General features: G+C 36.2%; 1 protein-coding gene and 8 non-coding genes across 9 annotated transcripts in view; 4 read left to right on the top strand and 5 right to left on the bottom strand.

Moving 5' to 3' along the window:
• Positions 1 to 5,412: 5,412 nt before the first annotated feature.
• Positions 5,413 to 24,530, bottom strand: part of ClC-a (chloride channel protein 2) — a 56,107-nt gene continuing 36,989 nt past the window's right edge. Inside the window, exons 12-24 of the mRNA XM_073089707.1 lie at positions 19,496 to 19,658; positions 19,006 to 19,097; positions 18,113 to 18,251; positions 15,017 to 15,120; positions 14,376 to 14,576; positions 13,304 to 13,397; positions 12,599 to 12,737; positions 10,654 to 10,777; positions 9,742 to 9,858; positions 9,312 to 9,407; positions 8,874 to 8,960; positions 8,109 to 8,275; positions 5,413 to 5,723 (exon numbers count right to left, since the gene is read on the bottom strand). Coding sequence (XP_072945808.1) covers positions 8,114 to 8,275; positions 8,874 to 8,960; positions 9,312 to 9,407; positions 9,742 to 9,858; positions 10,654 to 10,777; positions 12,599 to 12,737; positions 13,304 to 13,397; positions 14,376 to 14,576; positions 15,017 to 15,120; positions 18,113 to 18,251; positions 19,006 to 19,097; positions 19,496 to 19,658 — 1,518 coding nt within the window. The 3' untranslated portion in view covers positions 5,413 to 5,723; positions 8,109 to 8,113. The remainder of the gene's footprint in view (positions 5,724 to 8,108; positions 8,276 to 8,873; positions 8,961 to 9,311; positions 9,408 to 9,741; positions 9,859 to 10,653; positions 10,778 to 12,598; positions 12,738 to 13,303; positions 13,398 to 14,375; positions 14,577 to 15,016; positions 15,121 to 18,112; positions 18,252 to 19,005; positions 19,098 to 19,495; positions 19,659 to 24,530) is intronic.
• TRNAS-GCU (transfer RNA serine (anticodon GCU)) lies at positions 6,675 to 6,756 on the bottom strand. Its single transcript has one exon. It is a non-coding gene; the product is annotated as a tRNA-Ser (tRNA).
• Positions 15,601 to 15,682, top strand: TRNAS-GCU (transfer RNA serine (anticodon GCU)). The gene has a single exon. It is a non-coding gene; the product is annotated as a tRNA-Ser (tRNA).
• TRNAS-GCU (transfer RNA serine (anticodon GCU)) lies at positions 16,405 to 16,486 on the bottom strand. The gene has a single exon. It is a non-coding gene; the product is annotated as a tRNA-Ser (tRNA).
• Positions 17,307 to 17,388, bottom strand: TRNAS-GCU (transfer RNA serine (anticodon GCU)). The gene has a single exon. It is a non-coding gene; the product is annotated as a tRNA-Ser (tRNA).
• On the top strand, positions 20,142 to 20,223 carry TRNAS-GCU (transfer RNA serine (anticodon GCU)). Its single transcript has one exon. It is a non-coding gene; the product is annotated as a tRNA-Ser (tRNA).
• Positions 21,103 to 21,184, bottom strand: TRNAS-GCU (transfer RNA serine (anticodon GCU)). The gene has a single exon. It is a non-coding gene; the product is annotated as a tRNA-Ser (tRNA).
• On the top strand, positions 22,187 to 22,268 carry TRNAS-GCU (transfer RNA serine (anticodon GCU)). The gene has a single exon. It is a non-coding gene; the product is annotated as a tRNA-Ser (tRNA).
• TRNAS-GCU (transfer RNA serine (anticodon GCU)) lies at positions 22,936 to 23,017 on the top strand. The gene has a single exon. It is a non-coding gene; the product is annotated as a tRNA-Ser (tRNA).

Raw genomic sequence — 24,530 nt, 5'->3', positions numbered from 1 at the left:
TCTGTCTTATATATTTTAATGCTTTTGGTCTTGAAACAATTATTATACAAAAATTCATTATATACCTAACATAGATATGTTCCGGTATTTATTCAATAAATTCTGTTAAGAAGCTAAATAAGGAATTCAGCCTGTATAAATAAAAATAATACATTTTATTTTGTAATATATTTATTTTAAAATAGTGTAATTATAATTTCAAAAGACACTGTTATTGTGAACTATTTAATTGTTGTGTACTTAAGGTTGAGAACCATTGAGTCGAATCTATTTTATTAACATTACAGTGTTTGAGTATTATAGCATTAAGATTTATTGTAACAGAAAAAATATAAGTAATAAATTCTTTAATTTTTTAATGTACACTGTCGTTTATTTTAACTACAACTTTTTTTTTATATATAATATGGGAGTAGCAGACGAGCATGCAGTCCACCTGATGGTAAGTGGCTACTGCCGCCCATGGACATCTGTAATCAACCCCAGATAGGATTAGATATTCCTCTACCTGAGGTCGGCAACAGATGCGCTGCTACCCCTGAGGACTAAGCTGGAACGCCTCGGAAAAGTCTGTCTCCCTTACCACACCCTTCAAACCGGAATACAGTAGCGTCTAACACTGCTGTTATTAGGTAGAAATAGGTGTGGCGGTGGTGCCGCCGGAGTCGAACCACAAAGGCTTCTACCACCTTCACTTATAGAACCTGTCGTCATAATACCTGTAATGGGTATCTTATTTGGAATCTCTGGTGCTGCCACTAGCGGAAAAAATGGGTTTTCTATGCCATGCCTAACTCGGCCTCATAACAGCAGTGTTAAGTGCTGCTGTGTTTTGATCTAAGTCGGGATATTTCGCAATAACCTCGCAAAGACGTTAGTATCTAGTAAGCGACTTAGCCTTAACCCTTTTCATTTACGTTTTACGGGGAGTCCCTTGAATGAGTGGGTTCAGCCGAACTAAGTCCTGAGTATTCTGAGTTAGACTAAGTATAGTACAGTATAGTAGTATATATGCTTTGACTATACTTAAACTAACTTAGAATACTCAGGAGACCTAGTTCGGCTGAACACGCCCAAGGATAAAAACTATAACATAACTTTTTAGCGAGTTTAGGGTAAAAATTTACACTTGAGTGTTACGTAACGTTTAGAGAGGACGGCCCCTTAACGTAGCAAAGGAATATGCGGATTGCACCTAATGGGAACGGACTATAGTCGCTAACGGACAAGTACCATCATCATCATTAGAGTTCTACCTATGGCGGGCTAAAAACTATCCGTACACGCTGTTGTAGCGTGATTGTGGGTACGTAGTTAGTCTTCAGAACAGCAGTGCACTGCGTGCAATAAGTCCAATTCTTTCTAATTTACTACAGATATCTTTACAGATAGATTTACTACAGATACGGCAGTGTTCTTGACTTCAGGTGGACATGCTGCATTGCTACTTTGATTTAGTAAATAAAGACAGGTGTAGTTATTTATTAGAAATTAGAAGAAATATCTTTATTTACGGCAATGTGGTTACAATTTGGTGTTGGTTACAGATCATAATTATCAGAATCTCACATTTGCCACTAATCAATCTCAATCATTTCTAATCAATTTATGTCTTAACCATTTTATGTCTATCACATTTAGAAATTTGAGAATTTGAGCAAAAATTGACAAGTATTGAACTTTCGTAGAAAAAGATTAAGATATAAGATTTATAATTTACCAACAGCCGTATTTGTTGCGTAGATGCAACTCCAACAAAGAAAGGTATAAAATAAAACAAAATATCAAATAGCGACAACATCCTTTACTAGAAGCAACAGATCACATGGAAATGCATTGTACACGACACGACATAAATAAATACGTACATACATACATACAATACCATACATTATTCCTTAACAACTAACTAACAAGCGAGGCTAAATCTAATTTTCATTAAAAATTGAACAAAGGTTTCTACTCCTTTGGTGTTACCGCCACATCTATTTCTGTTTGAAGGTAAGGTAATTTTTTATAGGAGGCATTCCATATAAAAAAAATGTGAGCCGTCACGGGACGCCTGGCAGATGTGAAACATCGACATTATTTTGTAAAAGTAATATGCAGAAAAGAACATATTGTGATAGGAACTAAATATGTCATAATGATAAAATAAAATATTACGATTTTTTTCCAGATAACTATGACTATTTATTTGAATTCGATTGCGCATGGCGACGCGTCGCCACACCGTACACACTACTGCATATAGACTGTATACCATCGTATAGCGTGGCGACGCCAGAAATCGGTTTTACGTGCGGCTATGGATGTTTCACATCAAAAAAAAGTTCTGACTTAGTTCTGAAAGTAGCAACGCAGTACATCGCTCTTAGAATTGTCCTAAAGAGGTTTGATTTGAAATGTCGATGGGCATAACGTATTGTTTCCCATGACCAAGTTGGAATGCCGTATGTAACATAGCCCTTCCAAAATATAGTTAAAGCTATGATCACATACAGACACCTAAACAACAAATCTTAATTATTTAGATGTCTCAACCACGGATCGAACCCGGAACCTTAACAACCGGTAAATCATTATGTCAATGAATATTACATACAACTCGTCAACTAATATTACATAATCATATTAATATTATTTTTAATGTCTTTAAATATCACAAACGGCGTATTATAATGGTCATCCGTCTGCTATGCTTAACGTCCCAGGTTCTATTCCCGTGCAGGCTGAACCATTTAAACAAGAGAATTGCTATTTATTTATCATTAAAATTTTCTATGAATATTAGATTTAGCACTCGCATGTTACTACATAACAGTATTTGATTCGACATTTTAGTAACTGTATTTTCCAAAGCGTTTTATTAACGTTTTCGCAGCGGTATCGTCACATAGCCGCACTTTGATGGGTCCAAAATGTACTAAAAACAATTTGAAAATACTACAAGAATTTTAGTAAGTGCGGAAGATTTTTTGACTTAACAACCCTCTAGTCTTTCTTATTGAAGATTCTGATATTCACCTGAATGTTAAATTAGGTATTGGACAGATTATATTTTAGGAATTCAGCTACATATAAAAATGTGAGTTAAATATTTTCACTTATTGAGACGAACCTCAAAATCGAATACAGTGTGGTCACCATACTGTATGGTCATTACTTGTTTAAACATAAAATATATGAAAATGTAGAATTTTTTATACACCTCTCTCTTTCTCTATATAATTGCGAGAATACAAAATCAGACATTTTCAATTCAACTGTTCTTTATTGAAACGTTTATGTTGACTTTCCCAAACTTATCAATAGATGGCGCCATACTTTCTGAATCACGCTATCAAAGTTTTCTCACTATGCATATATGCATATCTTTAGCCAAACATACATTACTGGCCCGACATATATTTCAGACATAATAAATAACATACAATAGTAAACTTTATATTATAAATTAATATTAATATTGTAAAACTAACAAAATATACATCACAGAAGACACGATCATATTTTTATAAAGATTTTTAATTTAAAATATTTTTTGAAAAATGTATTTTCATAGAAAATGAAATCGTCTTTTGGTTTTAATAATCAAAGGAAAATATACAAAAAAAAAAAAAACATATTGACTATAAATTTTCTTTTACATTTCAATAAATGTAAAAACTATTTATGTCAAAAAGCTGAATATAGAATGACTAGTTAGGAAAATTTTCGTTTGTTTCATAGCAGTAACTTGAAATATTATTATTACAATTCCTCATATCACCTTTATTGGTATTAACATATTGTGTATAAATTATATTTGTCATAAATATATGACATTAAAATAATGTTGTACAAACGCATGACACATTTTAACTTTTTGTTTGTCTAATTTTATTTAAGCAGCAACTTGAAATATTATGATTACATTTTAACTTTTTGTTTGTCTAATTATTTAAGCAGCAACTTGAAATATTATTATTACATTTCCTTATATTACTTTTATAGGTATTAACATATTGTGTATAAATTAGGTTTGTCATAAATAAATGACAAAAAAATAATGATGTACATGCGTTTATGTTATATTTTAACTTTTCGTTTGTCTCATTATTTAAGCAGTAACTTGAAATATTATTATTACATTTCCTTATATCACCTTTATAGGTATTATTAACAAACTGTGTATAAATTATATTTGTCATAAATAAATGACATAAAAATGTTGTACAAAAGCAATTCATATTTCAACAACAGAGAAAATAATGCAGGAATACAAATCTTGTAGATTTGACCTTTTACACTTCTCTTAAAACTAAATAGGCTTACAAACTAAAATTTGGAATGGTTTTGTAAATCACAAGCCTTTTGACAATTTTTTGAATTTTCTATAATACTTATACATCACAAAATATCAAATATTAATATTTTTTGTAATTTCTTTGATGTCTAATATTAAGATTGTGAATATGATTGATATGTTTTATGGCTTTTTAAATATAAAAGTTAACCTTTTTTTGGACCGAGTAGATTCTCTACTTTTAGTATTGGCGATTGGAACGATATTGCATCATGTTTTGGCGACATTCTGCGTTCATTCACGGTAAATAAAACTCGCGTTTTAACATTATATGTTCCATGGCGTTTATTCCGTTTAGTTAATACATCGAGCATTCAAAAATACTGGCGATTGCAACGACACTATATCATGTTTTAGCGACATGCTGTGTTCAACCGAATAGAAAAGATATAGATGTGATAGAAAAGGCTCGTTTTAAGAACTATATGTCCATGGCGTTTATTTAAACTGCGGAGTGTAGCGTTTGAACGCTGCGTTTATATTCAAAAAGCAGTCTTATCGTCGATCACTGATACTAAAAGTAGCATATCTGCTTCGGGCCTTATTCATATATTTTTTAATTCCACAATTGAACTACTTAAGACTTAACTTTATTTTTAATTTCGAAGCTTACAACAACATAAGGCACAACCACGATATTTCGAAAACACTAAAACAAAATGGCTGCCCAGATTTTCAATGTAACTAAACTATATAATAAATAGATTAAAAACTTTACGTACATCGATGTGATTAACGCACGAATCCATGCAAGTATGTATGCAGCAATCCGTGCAATGCGCATGATGACAGTATTAAAAAATCCAATAATTACTTTACTTAAAATCTTTATGTTGAAAGCATTCTCAAATATAGCCCAGTTTTAATAAAAACTTTAGAATTCATTATATTTTCAATAAAATAAAGGTATAAAATACTGCAGTCAGCCATCTTGTTTAAAACGCTAATCGGGGCGAAATGACGTCATTTTTTTGGCGTGTCACCGTATTGCTTGAACTTTACTATGGGATATCGAAGCGTGACGTCACTCGCGGACGCCATGACACCCGTGAGCATTGATATACGAATAAATCCGTTAATACTGAATTTATTACCGAAATAATACGATTTTTGGAATCAGTAGACATGTACCTACATTATAGAAGGGGAGTTTAAAATTCGTCATCATGCCAATTACACGTGCATATGCATGGAAATGTGCTCATTTATTTCTAGTTTATCTATTTCTGAGTTAAGTTTATGAAATAAATTATTGTCTTATGGAAGCACCGTCGTACATATTGAACTAAGTATAAATAATTTAAAATACTGCAGTGTTTGCGACTTGGTATGGTATACCTAGGGTCCAAGGTAGGGTCCAGTATGGCATTATCGTCTGAAATAGATAGAAGCACATAGGTTAGAATGTGAAAAGTAGGTATTGTATGCAATTATTTAAAGGTGGTAGAACCCTTTGTGGTTCGACTCCGGCGGCACCACCGCCACACCTATTTCTACCTAATAACAGCAGTGCTAGGCGCTGCTGTGTTCCGGTTTGAAGGGTGTGGTAAGGAAGACAGACTTTTCCGAGGCGTTCCAGCTTAGTCCTCAGGGGTAGCGGCGCATCTGTGGCCGACCTCAGGTAGGAATATCTAATCCTATCTGGGGTTGATTACAGATGTCCATGGGCGGCAGTAGCCACTTACCATCAGGTGGACTGCATGCTCGTCTGCTACTCTTATATTATAAAAAAGAAAATAGTAACAATAATAATAAATGAAAGTTTAATGTTACAAATTGCACGGTATACGATTGTTAACTTTAAATCTACCCACAATTACACTACGCTAACCCATTTAAATCTGTTTGTATTTTGTAATTGATTTTGTAAGTGATTTTTTGTAAAATCTTATGAGAAATAAATGTCTTTAAACGTATATGAACTATTATCATAGTAAAATAAGTTATGATAGTATCCCGCGAAGAAACCCGTTTTCGATGTAACGATAAATTGAAAGAATGGATTTAGAATAATAGTATTTTTGTAACATATTATCAATGCATTAGTACTAATAATGCTGTAACATTTTTTAATAAAATTAAATATTTGACTCACATCAACGTGGTGATACATTCAGAAGAGTATGGTAAGGGGGAGATGTACTTTTCTGAGCATATCAGCTTAGTTCTCAAGGGTAGCGGCGCATCTATGGCTGACCTCAGGTAGGAATATAATCCTATCTGGGGTTGATTACATATGTCTAGGGCGGCAGTAGCCACTTACCATCAGGTGGACTGCTTGCTCGTCTACTACTCCTATATGATAATAATAAAAATCAAAAAGCTCCGACGAGGATGGGATTCGAACCCACGCGTGCAGAGCACATTGGATTAGCAGTCCAACGCCTTAACCACTCGGCCACCTCGTCTTGTTATGACTATACATATTCATTTGGTACATTTGTCTGTTAGAACAATTATTTATTATAGTTTAAAATCATTTTTTTTGTATTCAAAATAGGTTCAAAATGTCATTACTCCTGCTACTACTTCATAAGGTGTTTTGTTATGGAGAAGAAGCGCCGAAAAAACTCCATAACACACATCTTTTAAAAAGTGGGTATTAAAACGAATTTCATTAATTTCGTAAAAGTATAATGTTTTTTAGTTCGTTTAAAAAATATTTTTACTCCACTGGAAAGGTAATGTTATACAATTGTATTGATAGATGTGTCATTTACAGATATGTATCTAAAACATGTCTGTGATCACACTTTTAGAAAGTGGTAGAACCCTTTGTGCGGCGGCACCACTGCCACACCTATTTCTACCTAATAACAGCAGTGTTAGGCGCTGCTGTGTCCCGGTTTGAAGGGTGTGGTAAGGGAGACAGACTTTTCCGAGGCGTTCCAGCTTAGTCCTCAGGGGTAGCGGCGCATCTGTGGCCGACCTCAGGTAGGAATGTCTAATCCTCTCTGGGGTTGATTACAGATGTCCATGGGCGGCAGTAGCCACTTACCGTCAGGTGGACTGCATGCTCGTCTGCTACTCCTATATTATAAAAAAACCTTCTTTACCACGCTCAACAGCTCAAATTCTTAACGGATTATAACATATGAGGTATCGTTGGATTCGTCTAATTGATGTGAAACATCTATAGCCGCACGTAAAACCGATTTCTGGCGTCGCGACGCGTCGCCACGCTATACGATGGTATATATATACAGTCTATATGCAGTAGTGCGTACGGTGTGGCGACGCGTCGCCATGCGCAATCGACTTTTACAAAATAATGTCGATGTTTCACATCTGCCAGGCGTCCCGTGACGGCTCACATTATTTTTTTTTGTTAGAAATGTAACTGTAACTTGTAACTGTAAATGTAACTTGGGTAACCATAGGCTATGTTTTTTAAACTTTTTATACAGGGTGAATTTTTCAAACGGGCCTTCAGGACCACATCCGCTATAAGGATTAGCGAAAAACGCTGAAAGGAGTTACGAGGCCGATTTTGATAAAAACTAAAACTGCATCATTAGTTTTTTAAAATATCTTTTTCCCTAGTAAAAAAGTAGTTCCCTTGGAAAAAAAATACATCCTGTATATTATTCCACTATTTGATAATGTTGCTTATAAGGATCAAATTCTAAATTTCGCTAATCCTTATAGTTTCGGATTTGACCCTGAAGGCCTATTTGAAATATTCCCCTGTATAACAATTCTCTAATATATCTTTGACAAATCAGTAGCAGTATCAGTAGCATGAAGTAAGTGGAGTTACCTGTTTCACTTGGCGGGCGTGGTCAGCTTGGCGGTGTCGCAGTCGCTAGGGGGCGCCGGCTCCGTCGCTTGCACCCTTATCACCAGGGGCGGAGGGGTCACAGGGGGTGGGGGGCAGCTGGCCGGGGTCAGCAGCCCGGCGTTCACGTCCTCGATGGCTTTGCGCAGCTGGGGTGGAAGGATTCCATTAGTACGGTTTGTTTTACCTTTGTTTGAGGGTTCAATTCGTAGTTTCATTTATGTTTGTTGATATTGTAGCTAGAATCATCTTCATCATCAACCCATCACTATCCCATTGCTATTCACGAGTGACCTTTCAGAATAAAAATAATAAATTCAGAGACCACCGCGTTAGCCAAGTGCATGTTGATAGGATTCACATACCATTGAGTATTTTTTTAAATCTCAAGATTTCATGTTCCCTTATGATGTTTTCCTTCACCGTTCAAGCAAGTATTAATTTATTTATCCGCAGACAGAATACTCGTCATCAAAACATACAACACCTATTAATTAGCACAAATTATAATCCCCTAAAATCGGCATAAAATAGATGACGTTAATGATATAACCTAGACTTAATAAGCATGTAATAATTTTGAGCTTAAATTCTGAATATATTTAAATCAATCAGCAGCGAATTTATAGAACTAAGGATAATTTGTTCTTAACAATATTTATTTTTTTGCAAGTATACGTTTGTAAGACCTTGTCAAATAAAAGAGCTATATTTGACGCTATATAATGGAAAAAGGTATATTCTTACCTCCTTGAGTGAAACAACGCCAATAAGCCGTCCTATGGCCGTCACGTAAGCGCGACTGACACCCAAAGTTGAGAACAGCGAATGAACCTGTAAATTAAATATTATTGATATTAATAATAAGAAAATATAATCACCTATCCTCTACACATACTTTGGCCATCTCAATAATAACACTATCGAAACTTTATGAATTTACTAGCCAAGTTTTTGACGTCGGTTTTAGTCAGTGGGTGCATATAAAAAATTAATCGTATTCTTCCCATATAACATAACTTTAAAACTATTGTTACAATTTATAGTAACAATAGTTTTAAACAAGTAGTTAATTATATAATTATAATTATTATAAATTAATACAAATTCAATTTAATGAAATTTAATTTGTTTCTGACTTGCAAAAAGTGGTTTATGTGAAAAAAAATATTTGAATTTTTGTACCTTCAGTAGTGATGTCCTCTCGACCAGCTGGAAGGGTGCAGGGTCGATGTGGCAGATGTACAGGTTCTCGTCCTCATACTCGGGGTCATCTGGATGCTGTGGATTAAATCATATTTTCAATCAACATACACGGTAGTTTCAAGGTAGATCAATGTATAAAAATGCTATCTCCATCCATTACTGTCCCACTGTTGTGTACAGACTGAGTGATAGGCCATAATCCAACTCGCTGGCTTAACGCGGATTGGTAGACTTAGTTTTTGTTTTCTAAGACATTATAGGCGTATAGATTTCCTCGCGTTAATTTCCTCGAATGTTATAGCAAGTGGTACTTAATTTCCAATATGTATATATCCGATCCTCAGACCTTTTTTCAGAGGCAGAGTCTCACTGTATTCGAAATGTTTGCAATTGTAAAAAAAATACATACCATATCTCGTTTTCTAGCGATTTGCAGCATCCTGTCGAAGTCGATTTCCTTCGCCATCTCCAGTTGCTCCCACGCCTTCTGGTCTTCGGGGGACATATCGCACACCCGTTCGCGAGGCTGTTCACATATAAACATTAATTAATTAGGCATCCATAAATACGTGCCACGAATTTCTTGATTTGTTTAACCCTTCATCGTCCTTGTCACAGTGGTTACATCAATTATTGGACTCGTAACAAAAACTTTTAAATTAATATATCTTATCAAACGACGTATAAATACATCTTATTTTAGTTTGTCAGTTTTATTCCAGTCAATAATTTCACGTTATGAGTGACAATATTGTGTTAGAAGATTTTATCTCATTTTTTTTTATAATATAAGAGTAGCAGACGAGCATGCAGTCCACCTGATGGTAAGTGATTACTGCCGCCCATGGACATCTGTAATCAACCCCAGATAGGATTAGATATTCCTACCTGAGGTCGGCCACAGATGCGCCGCTACCCCTGAGGACTAAGCTGGAACGCCTCGGAAAAGTCTGTCTCCCTTACCACACCCTTCAAACCGGAACACAGCAGCGCCTAGCACTGCTGTTATTAGGTAGAAATAGGTGTGGCGGTGGTGCCGCCGGAGTCGACCTACAAAGGGTTCTACCACCTTCAAGCTTCATTACTCGTATCTCAAACTTGCACACACATAAGCATACGCACGAATACACATATGCACACACACAAAGTAGATATACATACACGGTTTCAAAAATTGAATATATAGCAGTGGGGGAGTTGGTGGAAACACTCATAAAATAATAATACAGTTATTCTCCTAACTACCTATATAAGTTCATTTATCTTTCAGCTAAACATAAAACCAGTCTAAAGTAAAAACTATACTCAATATCATACTGACCAATTGAACCTTCTTATTGATAGAGGGGCTACGGGGTAGGCCTCCGTACTGGTCGGACAGTCCGCCCTCTACGTCCGCTAGTAGCGTCGATCGTTTGAATATAGCCTCGAATGCGGCACGGATTCTGTAAAAACACACATTTTTTTGTAACAAAAGTTTCAAATTAATCCGTAGATAAGAAGTGTGTCCTAACCTTGAGGTTGGCCACAGACACACCCTAAAGGATTAATTGAAAGGCCTAGGATAAGTATGTGTCCCTAACCACACACTTTAAAGCGGAACACAGCAGCATTACATTGCTATAATGAAATCGTGTCGAATTGTGTCGGAAATAATTCAAAGATTTCAAAAGATTTATTCATCATCATATACCTATATACAGGGTGAATTTTTAAAACGGGCCTTCAGGGCCAAATCCGAAACTATAAGGATTAGCGAAAAATGCTGAAAGGAGTTACGAGGCCGATTTTGATAAAAACTAAAACTGCATCATTAGTTATTTAAAATATTTTTTTCCTTAGCCGGGAATCGAACGAGTTCATTTTGAAAAAAATGACACCTCTATATTATTCCACTATCTGATAGTGTCGCTTATAAGGATCAAATTCTGGGAAGTAATGTTATGTGACAAATTAAAGGAAAAGGAAAATTTTGAACAAAATACGTATTTTTCCATACATTGGCATACTAATCCTTAAGATTATACATAACAAATGATTTATGTATAATTCTTTAGAAACAGACATAAGTCATACCATTGAAGAATTTGTTGGTTAATCAACTAATTATTCGATGTTATGACTATGACATACGGCTTAGTATGAGAAAGTAATAGATTGGCAAATAAGTTACCGCCGTTTTTAGGATTGATTTTTTAATGAAAATAAATAACTGATTAAATAGTAAATTCTTATTGTTTGTTGATTACAACTTCGTTTCAACTTTAAATATGATTTTCTATATCTCTTTTTTTATTAATTACTCGGATTTGACTCTAAAAAGTAATTCTCGCAAATTGTCAACTTTACATCTGTATTAAACGATACTCCGCCCATAGCAAGTAAATCTATTTTAATGGTCCTAAAAATAACCTTAGCTAAGTCGGACATAAAAATATAAATTATTGTGAAACAAAACGTCCATTTCGAATGATTAGAAACATTGAGCCAAAAAAAATGTTAATACACGAAATGTTTAAATTGATGAATGGCGGGAACTTAACTGCCAAATTAATTTGAAAAAATATGTATTTTCTTAAAATTGAGGCTTTTCTTTTAGTTTGTCATTTATCATTACTTCCCAGATTTTGATCCTTATAAGCAACACTATCAGATAGTGGAATAATATAGAGGGTGCATTTTTTTTCAAAATGAACTCGTTCGATTCCCGGCTAGGGAAAAAGTTATTTTAAAAAAGTAATGATGCAGTTTTAGTTTTTATCAAAATCGGCCTCGTAACTCCTTTCAGCATTTTTCGCTAATCCTTATAATTTCCGATTTGGCCCTGAAGGCCCGTTTTAAAAATTCACCCTGTATATACAAGCATACTTAATATTTTTTTTATATAATATAAGAGTAGCAGACGAGTATGCAGTCCACCTGATGGTAAGTGGCTACTGCCGCCCATGGACATCTGTAATCAACCCCAGATAGGATCAGATATTCTTACCTGAGGTCGGCCACAGATGCGCCGCTACCCCTGAGGACTAAGCTGGAACGCCTCAGAAAAGTCTGTCTCCCTTACCACACCCTTCAAACCGGAACACAGCAGCGCCTAACGCTGCTGTTATTAGGCAGAAATAGGTGTGGCGGTGGTGCCGCCGGAGTCGAACCACAAAGGGTTCTACCACTTTCATTTGCGATAGATGTCGCTATGCGGACTTACCAAACCCTCTAGAGTCGAACAAAGTGCCCTACCCTTGATCTAGGGCAGGATAAGGGCTCACCTGGTCTCAGCGCCGGTGACGGTGGTGTAGACGGAGGGCTGCGGCGAGGTGGGCGTCTGCGGAGGAACCAACCCTCGCGTCAGGGTGAACGAGTTGGTCTTCTTCAGGATGGACTTCGGACGGAACAGCTGACCGGGGGCTGGGGAGGTTATAAAATATATTTTTATTTATATGCTCAATTACATTTGCATGCCATTAATCTTAATCCATAAAAAATATTTTAACATTCTACGTGAATATCTATTTGATATCAATTGTGTGTTTAGTTTGGGAATTATTATGGAAAATTGCTTATCCTTGTATAGTCTGCGCCAAACTACTAGTCCGTTCTGAAGTTGTTGCGAGGAGGTGTAGTCATACAATTTGCTATGGCGACGCGATTCATTTCTATATTCAGAGAGGACTAGCTGTTTTACGCGGACTATTTAACAAAAAAATGTTTAGTTATTATTATGACTTATTTTTATTTAACCTTGGGAACAGTATTTTTTTCGGCATAAAAGTTACCCTATGTTCTAGACCCCTGACAGCGTGTGTACAAAACTTCATTACAATAGGTTTTGTAGTAATGGTGTGAAAGCGTAACAAACAAACAAGCAAACTAACTTTCGCATTTATAATATTTAAGTTACGGTGATTTGTGATTAATGAAGTATTAAAAGTGATGAAATAAAGTAAATATGCACAAAATCTTAGTAATTTTACCGGGTATCAATCCGCCTTGGTCTTTGGTAGTCAGTGAGGAGCCACGAGTCATTCCCGTACCGGGGACTTGTAGCATATCGGGCGCCGGAGTCACCTGGAACGCAAATTGTAATTATTAATTATGCTGTTCATAATCTACATACAGTTTTCTGTCTATGGAGGATACCAAGTCGATTTTCAAACGGGTTTGATATGTGTTTATTCTATAATCGAGTAATTTTTGTATGTAGTGGGGCACCCTAATAAAAGTTAGTGTTAGAGTATTATTAAGTTAGTTATAATAAAGCTATCAACTAAGAAACACGCCTTTAACTCGAACATGACTGCACGTTAAAAAAAAAAAAAAAAAAAAAAAAAAAAAAAAAAAAAAAAAAAAAAAAAAAAAAAAAAAAAAAAATTAAAAAGAGAATAATTATTTTTAAAATTAAAAAAGACAAACCCACTGAGTTTCTTACCGGATCTTCTCAGTAGAGGTCGCGTTCCGATCCGGTAGTAGTTTAAGAAAATATTGTAACTGACAATTTGTAAGTGCCGCCGTTGGCCTATACAAAATAAATATATTTCATTTCATTTCGTTCATTACATAAATGAGGATTATTGTATTCATACTGTTAGATCTTGAGATTCTATCATACAGGGTGGGACTCAAGGAATTAACCTATTCGTTATTTTACACCCTTGCGACACGTCCGTCTCTCACCGCTATCGAAGTAGGAGTGACTCGGTCGGTTTATGATACAAATAGCGGGTAGTATAATATTACACAATTATGAGTATACTACAAATATTAACATATATTATTTTAACTTTTCAGGATGCGTATTGTATACTTATACAGCACGCATGTGCCGGTTTTAATAATGAAATTATATATGCTACTGTTTTTATTTTAATATTGAATTACTCTGAAGCTATGCTCTGAATATACCTAATGATATTTTTTTTATTCATTATTTATTAAAAGGATTTGGGCAGACTTACTACTATTTTTCATTATGCTATTTAATTATTTCGATGTTAGGCTGACATTATAGTATCTAATATGTATTGAGTTGACATAATATGAGCTAACCTCAAACCGCGACGGGCGTCGAACCCGACGCCGCTCCTCGTCCCGCCGCCGCTCCGCCTCACGAAGCCATAAGGCCGCCACTTGCAGCCGACGTTCCCGACCAACTTGCTTCTCTATACCGCGCACGAGCTCCCAGCGGTGGATCGAGCCCAATAACACCATGGAGGTCGGGCTGTCCACTAGTGGGAAGCTTTTGATGCTCTGTAACCAAAAATCTAATTTTAAGAACTATGTATAGTCTGCGCCAAACTTCTAGTCCGCTCTGAAGTTGTTGCACGTGTAGTCAGAGAGTCAATGCAGTCGAACATAACTACAAGCATATACTCCGTAGCAACGTAAGGGCACACTAACTGCGTTATGTCCCCGCGGGCGAGAGCGGCAGCGGAGCTGTCTTCGTCCCGCTAATATCTATAATTTGCTGTCGCGACTCGTTTCTATATTCAAAGCGGACTAGAATATTGGCCCGGTCTCTACCGAGGCATTCCATTAGACATATTCAATATAGAAAACGGACAAACGTCTAGGACTAGAAATATGTTTGTTTGAAGTAAAACTTATTTATGGATGCTTGACTTGGGCAGTAAGCTGGTCAATGCGTGATGAGAGCGTTCACTAAGTTATTATTTTTTAATTATAAGTACCTTGTTTTGCTTCAATATGTCCTTGAGCTGCTGGAAGGTCATCCTGTTCCAGATATATTTCACATCTCGCACCATAAAGTCCTCCACGCATATGTCGTACATACCTGAAAAAAATAAAAATAAAACATAATTGAAATATGATAATAGGTGACAGAATCAAATGGTGGTGATTAAACCGAATTTTGACTTTAAAAACATCAACAACACATATAGATCAGACATCTGTTTACGTAATAACTTAAACGTTACTTCTATTTACGTTTACGTTTGTACAACGTCGACTTTATAGTTAGTTAATACAATAATAGCACTCGTAATGAGTGGTGTAAGTTTGGTTTTGCTTATGCAGTTTCCTCTTGCAAAGTATAGGGTCTGACAAAGCTTTAGGTTTCGGTCACCTTTGGCAAAGCTTCGATCAATCGACTTCGATTTTGGTAAGAACTTGTCCTTTAGCCAGGAACTAATAACAAATCGCGGCCGCCATAGCGTTATGAGTACTTTGCTATGAAACTTCACGAATGTTTATGTCATTTTTTGGTTCAGAACGCATTGAATCGTTCAATAATTTGTTCATTCGAACACAAGACGAGGTGGCCGAGTGGTTAAGGCGTTGGACTGCTAATCCAATGTGCTCTGCACGCGTGGGTTCGAATCCCATCCTCGTCGGGGGAATTTTTATCGCTCAAATGTTTATTAAATAAATAGATAAAAAATAAAACAATGTCACAAAAGTGATTGAATGAAAACAATGATCAAGTATATGCGTTCGTATGTATCCTGTTAATTTAAATTGGTATGTATTTTTTGATAATATTGATGGTGTTGCCTAATTTATTTATTTATTTTTATTTATATCGATTTCAATAGGTAAAATTTTGTAGTCTTCGCACATAAAACATTAGAACTCGGTAGGTATGTTCATGACTAATCAGAAACCAATAAAAAAATATTTACTTATTATTATTTTTTTTTTTTTATTCCTATTTATTTATTCAAAATATTGATTCAAAATTATCGTGGTCCAAAAGACAGACTTAATACTTTATAGTGTAAATCATTTTCTGACAGCCTCTTTGAAATTGATACGAGGTAAGAGGAAATAAGAGGGAGAGGGAAAGAGAGTAAGAGAGTGAGACATAAAGAAAGTAGGCAGTAGGTAGGTAGATAGGTAAGTAGTGTAACATAAGATACAAATTAAAAGGTGGATAAAGTTATTATTTTTCAATAGGTATATGTCTGCTCTTGCAGAAATATTACTACTCGTATATACAGTATACCCCGCGATCTCCAGAAAATCTCAAATTTCGACTTCATTTATTTATACAATACACAATACGTATAACCATTTCAACTAACGTTTGTCGTGTAGTTCAGTAACCAAAAAGCTCCGACGAGGATGGGATTCGAACCCACGCGTGCAGAGCACATTGGATTAGCAGTCCAACGCCTTAACCACTCGGCCACCTCGTCTTGTGCACTGCTGGCAAATATTGCAACAACAATGCCATTGCAAACACTATGCAATATTCATTAACATATCGTGACATTCGTCACTAATTGTTTCTAGAGTGATGGGTAAATTCTGCCTTATATATATATAATGAGTGAAAGAATTTTATGTATGGAAGGTAGAAGTAAGAAGAACTATCTAATATGGTGATCTGTTAAAAAAGTGTATATGTATAAGCAGTAAGTAACGGTTCCAAAACCGTTCCAAATGGCGCTAGTGTAGCAAAAGAATATGAAATGAACTAAGCCATTACAGACAAAGTCAAGTAAAAATAATAATAATTTTGGTGACTAGAATAGCACTGCAGTATACACAGTACCTCCATTATTTACCCAGTCCAATAGTGATCGATCTCAGATAACACTACTTAGGATTTGTTAAGGATGTAAGATAGTGACAAAAGGAGAGGGAGGGAGAATGACATAGAAGAGATGTAAGGGGAGAGGGAGTGGAACGGAATGAAAGAGAGAGAGATAAAGAGAGATAGAAAGATAGGAGAGAAGCAACATGAAATAATAATTTGGTGCTGTAATTAGGGTTTACTTTCGTATGTACGGGGAAATGGGTTGGGTTGCAACTACTCTTAAACGTTATCTAAAAAAGGACAAAAATATTAGTAAAATTTTAAATATTCACTTTATATTTATCACTCTTTATTTCCAAAAATTCTCATTTTTCGACTTCATTTGTCAGGTATATACAGTAATATTTCCTTCCATATGCATTTTATAATCCAAGTTAATTTTCGTTTGTGGAGTGACACAGTGAACTAAAAAGCTCCGACGAGGATGGGATTCGAACCCACGCGTGCAGAGCACATTGGATTAGCAGTCCAACGCCTTAACCACTCGGCCACCTCGTCATGACTACGGAACCCAAATAATAGCAACCATAATATAATTGTGAGTTATCTTTTATTTATTATCGTTTCAGGCCTAATTATAATATTAATTAATATTTTTGGCTTATAACAGCAGTGTTCAGCGTTTCTGTGTTCCGTTATGAACGGTGTAGTAAGGGAGACATACATATCCGAGGCGTTCCAGCTTAGTCCTCAGGGGTAGCGGCGCATCTGTGGCCGACCTCAGGTAGGAATATCTAATCCCATCTGGGATTGATTACAGATGTCCATGGGCGACAGTAGCCACTTATCATCAGGTGGACTACATACATCTTTACTCTACATCTGTGGCCGACCTCAGATAGGAATCTAATTCTTATCTGGGGTTGATTACAGATGTACATAAGTGGCAGTGGCAGTACCATCAGGTGGACTGCATGCTCGTCTGCTGCTCCTATATTATATAAAAAAAAAGTTTTTTTTTAAACCTAGGCGAAACCGCGGGCATTATTAGTCTACACTAATATTATATAAAGAGGAAAACTTTGTTTGTTTGTTTGGTTGTAATGAATAGCCTCAAAAACTACTGGACCGATTTTAAAAATTCTTTCACCATTAAAAGCTACATTATCCACGAGTAAAATAGGCTATATTTTATATGAAATATATTTGATAAATAGATTTTCAGGCGATACAAAGCTTGCCGGGTCAGCTAGTTTGTTATATTATTATAGTAGGTACTCACGGCTCGCAGACGACAGTAGATCTGGCAGGTAGGGCAGCTTCTTGATGAGGATGATGCTGTCGAAGCAGGACGGCTGCAGCAGCGCTGCTACGGCGTTGGCTGCTAACACCGCCGCCATGATTGGTAGGAGATGAGTCACCTGGTCATAATTTTTTAGAGGTTATTAGATGTTTGTCGAGTATGCAATAGGGGCTTGATGTTGACTACTTATTTATGATGCAGCTATTCATATATTTAAACTTTATAATACCAGAAATTGTACAAAAGGCAGACTTAATACTAAAACATTTGCTTAAGGATGAGAAGTCTAAAACAGTGACGGCAGTACGTGCGTGCTTCCTAGGACGGTGCGATAAAATAAATCGCCGCTTATAAAAAAATCATCAAGAATAAATGAGGCTGTTAGAACCAGAGTAGCCTAACTACAAAAACATGATTTACAATATGGAGAAAAGTAAAAGTGTATAGTCCGCTCTGAAGTTGTTGCGAGGAGGTGTAGTCATACAATTGACTAGTATTTTTACGTGGACTAAACAACATTTTTAAATTACGATTACATTTTTAAATACAGGTAGGTCAAAAACCTTTAAAATGCACTTAGGCCACTTAGACCACTTTGTTCTAGCAGAGTTCTAGCTGAAATAAGCATTTGTTAATGGAAGATCCGTAATTAATACTTTTTGATAGTTTGTACAAACAAAAATCATCCATCTATTAAAATCTCCTCTCCCTACTATTAGAATATCTTTCTAAAATGTATACTAACGAAAGTAGGACGAACATAACCCCTTTATACACCCGTGTAGACAATCATACGGCTTTGCAAAAAAAATCAAAACCCTCCTGAACAAAACTATATACAACCACGCCCATAACCATAAATCAATACGTACCTGTCCAGTCATTTCGATGACGATAACGATTGTTGAGACGGTGTGTGTGACGGCGCCCGTGAAGGCAGCTGCGCCCACTGTTGCGTAACCACCTGTAAGAGTTTATTTTTATAAATATTGCCTTATTTTTGGGTGTCGTATTCAAAAAGTAAGGACGTGTAAGTACGAAGCCTCCACTGTCTGTACATTTATCACAGGGCTTCATTTCTTAAACTTTTTGATTATTCTATAGCAATAGAAACTTAAAATAAAAAAAGGTGAAAATAATAAAAAATACGTTCTTATATATTTAATTTATCAATTAGAGATAGAAACTTAAATATTTATCCCAAATCTAACAACTCTAACGATCATTACTGAAGTACACTTCTACTATTTCACTTTTATAAGCGTTCCTCTATAATACTACATTAGCTATTAGCTATTATGCGATGGTATTGAGAAAAGCTTATATACCCTCTGTAATTGCACAGAATAGCAGTTTACATACCCGGTAAGATCTTCTGAATATGTCCCCCATAAGCGACCCCTAGCGGACAGAAGTAGTGCATCACTTCGCCAGTGAAGCGGCCGAGAGAAGCGCCCATCTTGAAGGCCGGCACGAATATACCCGCCGGTACCGGTAGGGTACAGGATACCATGCTCAGGAAGAACTGGGGAAAAATATAACGACTAATGTTGTATTTTAGGTGAGTTGAAAAATATGAGAATGAAATACGCGTGCGTACGGTTACAAGAAAAAAAAAACACTCACATAATTTTATAAAAAGCGATTGGGCGGTCGAAGACTGCCAAAACATTCACAAAATTGAATTGAAATTGAAACACAGTGACACGTGTTTTACATTTTTTTCGAGCCTTTGTACGTGTATGTCTGTTGAATTTATTCATACGCTCTGCAGCCAAACGGCTATATGGATTTTAAAATATGGGGTGTAGTCTTGTATCGAAATAGGATTTTTTGAACTCTGTTAAAAATTATCAATGACAAATAATTATGCAGCATACAGCATACTATTTGAAATTGCTCTAGTAATATATACTTAAATATATACTTGCAATAAAAAACGTAATATCGTGTAGACTTTTAGTAGATTTTCAACTATGAGCTAGATACATTCGTCACCAGTGCACAAGACGAGGTGGCCGAGTGGTTAAGGCGTTGGACTGCTAATCCAATGTGCTCTGCACGCGTGGGTTCGAATCCCATCCTCGTCGGGGGAATTTACTATCATATATTTTGAAGTGACAAAGGAAAAAAAAACATTTCAAGATGTTGAATTACGTGATGTAAATGTATACTCTAGAACCCATTGCCGGTTATACTGAGTATGTAAAAAGATTCCGGGTATTCCTCAAGGAATTGAACTCTATATAACGCACCTTTGGGTTTCTCCAGGGAAACAAATCATTTTCATTATCACGTATATTTTGTTGTATAATTTTAGGTGCTAGATCATTTTGACAGGTTAGATCCGGGGGCAACACCACGACATCGTATTCTGCCTTATAATACAGTTTTAAGCGCCGCCGTGGACATAAAAGGCGAGGTAAAGGAAAGACATATGTACACGAGGAGATACAACGCATCCTTTGGGGTAGTACAATATCTTTACTATGAGTTTTCAGTTGAGGATTCAATGTATCGAATCGAGAGCTAGACAGCTCTTAGTACAATAGAACGACAAATAATATTTATGACCACCAGAGGCACTGCATGTAGATTTGTATGGGAGATTGAGCTGTCGAGCCATCCACCCGGTCTGTCGAATCCTTGATTGTAAATTACTAAGAGTACAGACATGTACCCGATCTCAGGTAAGACTCAAATCACGTGTTTTGTGATATTTTTAAAATATACCAGTCCGCTTAAATACACCATTCAAACGCGCCAGCGCTACCATTCTTTCTGAGGGGTTATGCCATATTCCCCTCTAAAAGGAAACGCGTTCCTAACAACGAGACATTAAAGGGTTTATCAAAAAAATATATCAAAAACGCTTATTTATGTATGGGGTAATATTCTAGAGACAAACAAACGCAGAAATGTGATTTTATACACGTATCTTTTAGCGTAGGAATTAGTAAAATTTCCCCCGACGAGGATGGGATTCGAACCCACGCGTGCAGAGCACATTGGATTAGCAGTCCAACGCCTTAACCACTCGGCCACCTCGTCTTGTGTTCAATAGCCTTAAAATATCCATATACAAGTTTATGCCTGAGTATAAACGCTTTCTAAACGCTTTCTACACTCACATACCCACACTAAGATTCCCTGTGTCGTGGGTGCCATGGACACACACAGACAAATACACAAACACCCAGACCCAGAAACAGAAATCTAAATTCATCATTTAGATATCTGTCTGGCCGGGGATCGAACCCGGGACCTTTTGCGCGTCCGACCGGTATGGTGGCCGCTCCGCCATGCGGGTCGGGTATGTATTATTAGGTGGTAGAACACTTCGCCACATATATGTCTGCATTATAATATAGTCCGCGCCAAACTGCTAGTCAGCTCTGAAGTTGTTGCGAGCAGGTGTCATACAATTTGCTATGGTGACGCGATTCATTTCTATATTCAGAGCGAACTAGCAGTTTTTCGCAGACTATACAGTGTTATGCGCTGCCGTGTTCTGGTGTAACCTCTATACAAGTGTGTTATCTATGACCTTAGAAGGTGTGACTTTTTATGAAATTGTTATACAAATTCCTCTCGCAAATCCGCGCATAGATAACTTTTAACTTTTAATTAACCACCTTCGTGGTATAGTGATTATCATAGATATTTAACGCGCATAAGGTTCTGTATTCGATTCTTAGTCAAGAAGACAACTAAATTGTAGATTAGACTTCCATTATGGTTCCAGGTGTCTTCCGATTGAAGATAGAAAATCACCGTATTTATACCTACCAAATACACATAAAGACAAGGACAAAAATCGGACCCATAGTGGAAATCTAAATCGTGTTTAACTAGAAACCGAACTTGGACCTATATGTGCGTTAAATCAGTATAATAACTACTGTGCCATGAGGGTCGACGAATAAAATAAACTATACGCGTATTTGCGAACAAAATTAGTATAACAACTATAATTATATACAGAGTCACGACTTCTCTTAAGACCATAGATAATAAACTTGCATATGGGTATTTTAAGGCTATTGAACACACGACGAGGTGGCCGAGTGGTTAAGGCGTTGGACTGCTAATCCAATGTGCTCTGCACGCGTGGGTTCGAATCCCATCCTCGTCGGAGGAATTTTTACTAATTCCTCTGTTAAAAATCGTATGTGTGTTTGTTTGTCTGTAGTACAACACTAGTAGTACTTCTTTAATAAATAAACTTTTTACAGTAAATTAACATTTTTGTTTGTTTCACCAAGATGTTAAACCCAGTATGCATCGCTCGGGGAGGTACCACCGTCACGCCTATTTTTCGTTTGAAACAGTTCTTGCGATTGGGTGAAAGGGTGTGGATGTTAGCTAACTTAGGTTGCAAACATACTAGTAAAATCAACCCATATAGTCGACTGTTAAATGTAAAGCTTACTATATTTAAAGTCAACTTCAAGTTTTTCAACACAATATTTTCAGGTATCTAAATGCACGGCAGTACGTTGGCCAAATTTCAGGTGTTATAACCAACCACACTAATATAACACCGGGACCGATGACTACATGTATGAAGCGCGTTAGAGTAGAAAATTATTATTTCTGGGATTTAATATTATGGAGTATAAGCCTCTAGAGGCTCTTGAAACATAATTTCATAACTTAAATCAAGCATACTCAAATAAAGTACGCTTTAAAAAATGAGTTAGGAACACATTAAAAATATTTTTTATTAGTAGAATTAAAATAATTTAAGTGTAAAGTGTGTGTTTCTTTTACTGTTGAAAAGATTTGTCACCAGTGCACAAGACGAGGTGGCCGAGTGGTTAAGGCGTTGGACTGCTAATCCAATGTGCTCTGCACGCGTGGGTTCGAATCCCATCCTCGTCGGGGCTTTTTAATTTTTATTATTATTATATAGGAGTAGCAGACGAGCATGCAGTCCACCTGATGGTAAGTGGCTACTGCCGCCCATGGACATCTGTAATCAACCCTAAATAAGATATATTCCTACCTGAGGTCCGCCACAGATGCGCCGCTACCCTTGAGAACTAAGCTGGTATGCTCGGAAAAGTATATCTCCCTTACCACACCCTTCAAACCAGAACACAGCAGCGCTTAACACTGCTGTTATGAGGCATAAATAGATGTGGCGATGCATCTGTGGCCAACCTCGGATATGAATCTAATCTTATCTGGGGTTGTTTACAGATGACCATGGACGGCAGTAGCCACTTACCATCAGGTGGTCTGCATGCTCGTCTGCTACTCCTATATTATAAGCAAATAGTCACTTATTTGAGGCTTACGTAAAACATGTATTTTTTTATAACTGGATAACAATATTATAAGTAGAAATGAGGCTGCTAGAACCAGAGTGGCCTAACTGCATTTTTATGATTTTGACCTATCTTTTAATTTTCGTCTTAAAAATGTTAGTCCGCGTAAAACTGCTAGTCCGCTCTGAATATAGAAATGAATCGCGTCGCCATAGCAAATTGTACTACGCCTCCTCGCAACAACTTCAGAGCGGACTACTACTACTTCTCTCCATATTGTAAATCATGATTTTGTAGTTAGGCTATTTGGTTCTAACAGTCTCAAATAGATAAGTAGTTTGGCAAAGATCTTCCTTTGAGCTAGGTGATCGTGCCCGGTGAGTGGCCGTGCATCGACAATCTTAGTTCGGAACTTGTATACAGGGTGAATTTTTAAAACGGGCCTTCAGGGCCAAATCCGAAACTATAAGGATTAGCGAAAAATGCTGAAAGGAGTTACGAGGCCGATTTTGATAAAAGCTAAAACTACATCATTACTTTTTTAAAATAACTTTTTCCCTAGCCGGGAATCGAACAAGTTCATTTTGAAAAAAATACACCCTCTATATTATTCCACTATCTGATAGTGTTGCTTATAAAGATCAAAATCTGGGAAGTAATGATAAATGACAAACTAAAGGAAAAGCCTCAATTTTAAGAAAATACATATTTTTTATATTAATTTGGCAGTTAAGTTCCCGCCATTCATCAATTTAAACATTTCGCGTATTAACATTTTTTTTGGCTCAATGTTTCAAATCATTCGAAATGGACGTTTTGTTCTTCAAGTTTTTATATATTTATGTCCGATTTAGTTAAGGTTACTTTTAGGACCATTTTAATAGATTTAACTTGCTATGGTCGGAGTTTCGTTTAATACAGATGTAAAATTGACAATTTGCGAGAATGTCTTTTTCGAGTCAAATCCGAGTGATAACTAAACAAAGAGATGTAGAAAATCATATTTACTGTTGAAACGTAGTTATAAACAACAAACAATAACAATGTACTATTTAATCACTTATTTATTTTTATTAAAAAATAAATCCTAAAAACGGCGGTAATTTACTTGCCAAACTATTACT

Source organism: Epargyreus clarus, unplaced genomic scaffold (genome assembly GCF_041222505.1).
Source record: "Epargyreus clarus isolate Ecla_fem2 unplaced genomic scaffold, WU_Ecla_fem_2.2 ptg000031l, whole genome shotgun sequence".
In the NCBI taxonomy this organism is placed as follows: domain Eukaryota; kingdom Metazoa; phylum Arthropoda; class Insecta; order Lepidoptera; family Hesperiidae; genus Epargyreus; species Epargyreus clarus.
The sequence above is the reverse complement of the archived record's forward strand: the minus strand, read 5'-3'. Positions and strand labels throughout refer to the sequence as shown.